The 3,431-nt window shown below is 38.6% G+C and overlaps 1 protein-coding gene across 1 annotated transcript; it reads left to right on the top strand.

The window, feature by feature from the left end:
* The first annotated feature begins 831 nt into the window (after positions 1–831).
* LOC111397910 (ubiquitin-like-specific protease ESD4) lies at positions 832–1,524 on the top strand. Its single transcript, XM_023024874.1, has 2 exons — positions 832–1,160; positions 1,239–1,524. Exons 1-2 carry the CDS (start codon positions 832–834, stop codon positions 1,426–1,428), a joined length of 519 nt encoding a protein of 172 aa, XP_022880642.1. The 3' UTR covers positions 1,429–1,524.
* The last annotated feature ends 1,907 nt before the right edge of the window (positions 1,525–3,431 follow it).

The raw sequence follows: 3,431 nt of genomic DNA, 5'->3' as shown, positions 1-3,431 counted from the left end.
GAGGTAGTCAAATTATTATTTTTTAGTGTAATATGCTAGTCACACAATGTGTACATCGAATTTATGTAAACTAAATGTGACCTTTACAAGTCACAGGGATCACCAACTACAGAACCGGCATCTGCATTACCAGTTAAGCGGGCTTCAAGGCCTGCGAGGATACTGTGGTCCCCATTTGTTGTCAGGGAAGGAAAGGTACTGCGACATGACGGTAATGTTATTGTATTTGAAAATTATAAAGACCATGTTGATGAAGCTGATAAATCACCATTCTTGGGTTGGTTTCAGAGAGGGTACAAACCCAAAAACAGGCATGTACATGTTTCTTATATTTTCAAATACATTGGTCGCACAGTTACAGTATCTTGACAGTCAACTTTTGGCAACAGAAAAAAGTTTAATGAGCAAGATGACCAAATCAAACCAGCCTTTAGTATTGGCTTATACCCTGTCGGTCACAAGACATGGTTCCATCAGCTGATAAATGCAGAAAGGTCTTTAAGCGGCTCGGTATGGTAACACTTATCTATCTGTTCACTACACATTTCCTTGTTAACCAGTCACACAACATTAAGAACCTCATACAACACTATGCACATACTACTGAGCAGCCCACTGTCATAAAGTCATAACTTTTTAATGTTGTACCTAACTGTGTCCTTCATGTTCAAATAGCACATGGATGCATGCTTCTACTATAGTCGCCAGGTAGCAAAATTTGGGAAAGTAAAGTTAAGAGCTACAACGACGGACTCGTGGTTCCAGAACAAGATAAAAGATATATTTCCCGCTTTCTAAAAAGACCCTCAAGTTCTGTTGTCGGAGAGCAGCATGATTAAGGTTGTCACAGGTCGCTTGATATCCCTAAGCACATCGTGGGCCGATGTAGACTATGTGTTCATACCACTCCTGCCCACGAACAAAGCTCACTGGATGCTAGGTCTAGTAGAATTTAGAAGCCATACTTTGATGCTGTTCAATTCAGCTGGAAAAACGTATCGTGATTGGAATGTGCTGGAAGGTATTGAACCCTATGTGAAGGTATTGCCTGCTCTTACGAAAGCGTTGGGAATTTCCAAAAAAGACCCCGATTACAACGAATCTGAATGCAAGCAAATGAAGGTGACCATTGACAGTACCCTGCCTCAGCAGACGAATGGGTAAGTATGTGACCAACTACAGCAGTATAACTTGTAAATTAATTAATTCATAACATACTATAGTGTGTGCTTTTACAGTCATGACTGCGGGGTGTTCGTGATATTGTATGCATTGTATATCCTCCGTGATGGCAGATGTGCTATTCCCCATAAGTTCGATGCTGCAAAATGTAGAATTGATATCGCCTCACTACTCTACAAACACCGAGAACCTTACGTGAAGAAGGCGAGGCAGGCTTTTAAAGGGGAGGGGATTGTAATAGAATGACAAATATGAAAACATTTGTAAATGAGTTTTATGCTTCAGTTGATAGCATTTTATATTTCTTTCAAGCAATGGAGGTGTTTGTACTCAATACTGTCATGTGGATGTGAATATGCATTTGCAATACATGGGTGCCCCAACCTTCATTTGTTAATATGTTGTTGCAATACATGGATACACAGTTGTGTTTTTGGTATATGATTTATTTTTTAATGTCGTGTGTAAATTAGTTCACATATCAGCAGTACCAGGTCACAGATTTAAACTCCCATTTGGTGGGAGTTACTTTGGCATGACATATGTCGATAACAGGTCACATGTGATATACATAGCAAGTCACGGATTTAGCACACATAATATATGATGCAAAGATCAGGTCACAGGTCGAACTGTACCTCGAACATTAGGTCACAGGACCATGTCACAGATTTAGTATTGCTTTTGGTCGGCGTTTCAGTTTGTCATTACATATGTTAATAACAAGTCACATAGTAAATAGCAAGTCACATACCTGGCCACTGATTTGGTTGTGATTTTGGTCACAGTTTTTGTTTGCCATGGCACATGTCAAGAACAGGTCACATATTAATTATAATAGCCTGCCAAGAGTTGATCACAGTACATTTTATTTATGGAATCTATGACCTGGACATATATTTGTTCTCCACCACGTTTAGGTCACATTTCATGCCTTTAAGTGAATTAATAGTCACAATTCAAATATATTGCTGTGTATGGAATCTATAATCACAAATTTACAAAACTCTATGTTCAACTGAATAAAAAGTGCTGATGTACTTCATTTATCATTTATTACCTTACTATTTAAAAATTATTTGTCAATTGATCAATTGAAACACATGTCTACATGTTGGTATGCTAAAAAGAATTCAAGAATGCCAGCTAACTTTGATAAGTCTTTATCATGTATTGACTTCCTATCAACCGTTCTTACTTAATGGGACCAAACTTGAGCACCTCCTGCGGTTGTGACCATGTGCACCACAACGTCCACATCTTACTTTTGGTTTCCCTTCCCTAGATGATCTCTTCCTCTTCTCAATAGGTCTTCCAGAACTCCGCTTTTGGTTAGGAGCTAAAACGATTTGGAATTCTACTTCATCGGGCACTCTCCACTCGTCTGGATTTCCAACGGGATATACTGAACTTTCGTAAGCATTTACATATGCTTCCTTTGTGTAATAATAGGAACAGTAAGAATATGCATCCCTTTTCGTATGTGCGATTACAGCCAATGCATCTGTAAACATAGAGACGAAGCGCATGGAACTTTCACGATGTTGACTAGCAAGTTCGAGAACGTCATGAGAAGAATAAGTTCAGAATTAAGGAACTTGAGGGTAAGGTTCTTAGGTATCTTGAAGTTCGTGTATGTGTACTAAATAGAAATATGCATGTGATTATTTCATAGGTGTCTGTGACATGGAATGTACGTATGTGCTTATGTGTCCAAATATTAATTTCATGTGACCACTAATTTACGTATGTGACGCTATGTACTTTGTTTGTCGTGATATAAAATTTGTTACTAATGTTAAACCTGTGACCTCAGTATGAAGTCCTGTGACCTGAACATACAATGGGGTAATTCTTAGCTGCCTTTGTGACCGCATTTACTGATTCCACAATGTTTGATGTCATTGTAGAGTATCTGTTTGCCGGCATATGTATTCGTGACCACTTTTCAGGGCCTACTTCATCCTGCCAAAATATATCGTAGTATGAGAATAGTATAAAAGGATATATGTGACCACTTCACTGCATGTGATAATGCAGTGCTGTAGTCAGTACAGTACCAGGTAATCACGAATCTTATCATTCATTACGTCTAGTTGTTGCATGTTGTATTCAAATTCTTCTAATGTGTAAGCCCGGACAGCCGAATTGAAAGCCTACGTAATATTTTGCCCTGATTTCCCATAATATGATTTGAGATTCTGCAGCAAATGGTACGAGCAAATACCATGGCAACTTTCCGGGTACAC

This window comes from Olea europaea, chromosome 7, assembly GCF_002742605.1.
Source record: "Olea europaea var. sylvestris chromosome 7, O_europaea_v1, whole genome shotgun sequence".
Classification (NCBI taxonomy): domain Eukaryota; kingdom Viridiplantae; phylum Streptophyta; class Magnoliopsida; order Lamiales; family Oleaceae; genus Olea; species Olea europaea.
Note: the sequence above shows the minus strand (reverse complement) of the source record. Positions and strands in the feature narration are given on the sequence as shown.

What these genes read in the sequence shown, in the direction of transcription:
- LOC111397910 (XM_023024874.1), top strand. Translation starts at nt 832, where the DNA reads ATGATTAAGGTTGTCACAGGTCGCTTGATATCCCTAAGCACATCGTGG. An exon ending in CTGCCTCAGCAGACGAATGG is followed by an intron (nt 1,161 to 1,238) that starts GTAAGTATGTGA and finishes GTGCTTTTACAG; the next exon opens with TCATGACTGCGGGGTGTTCG.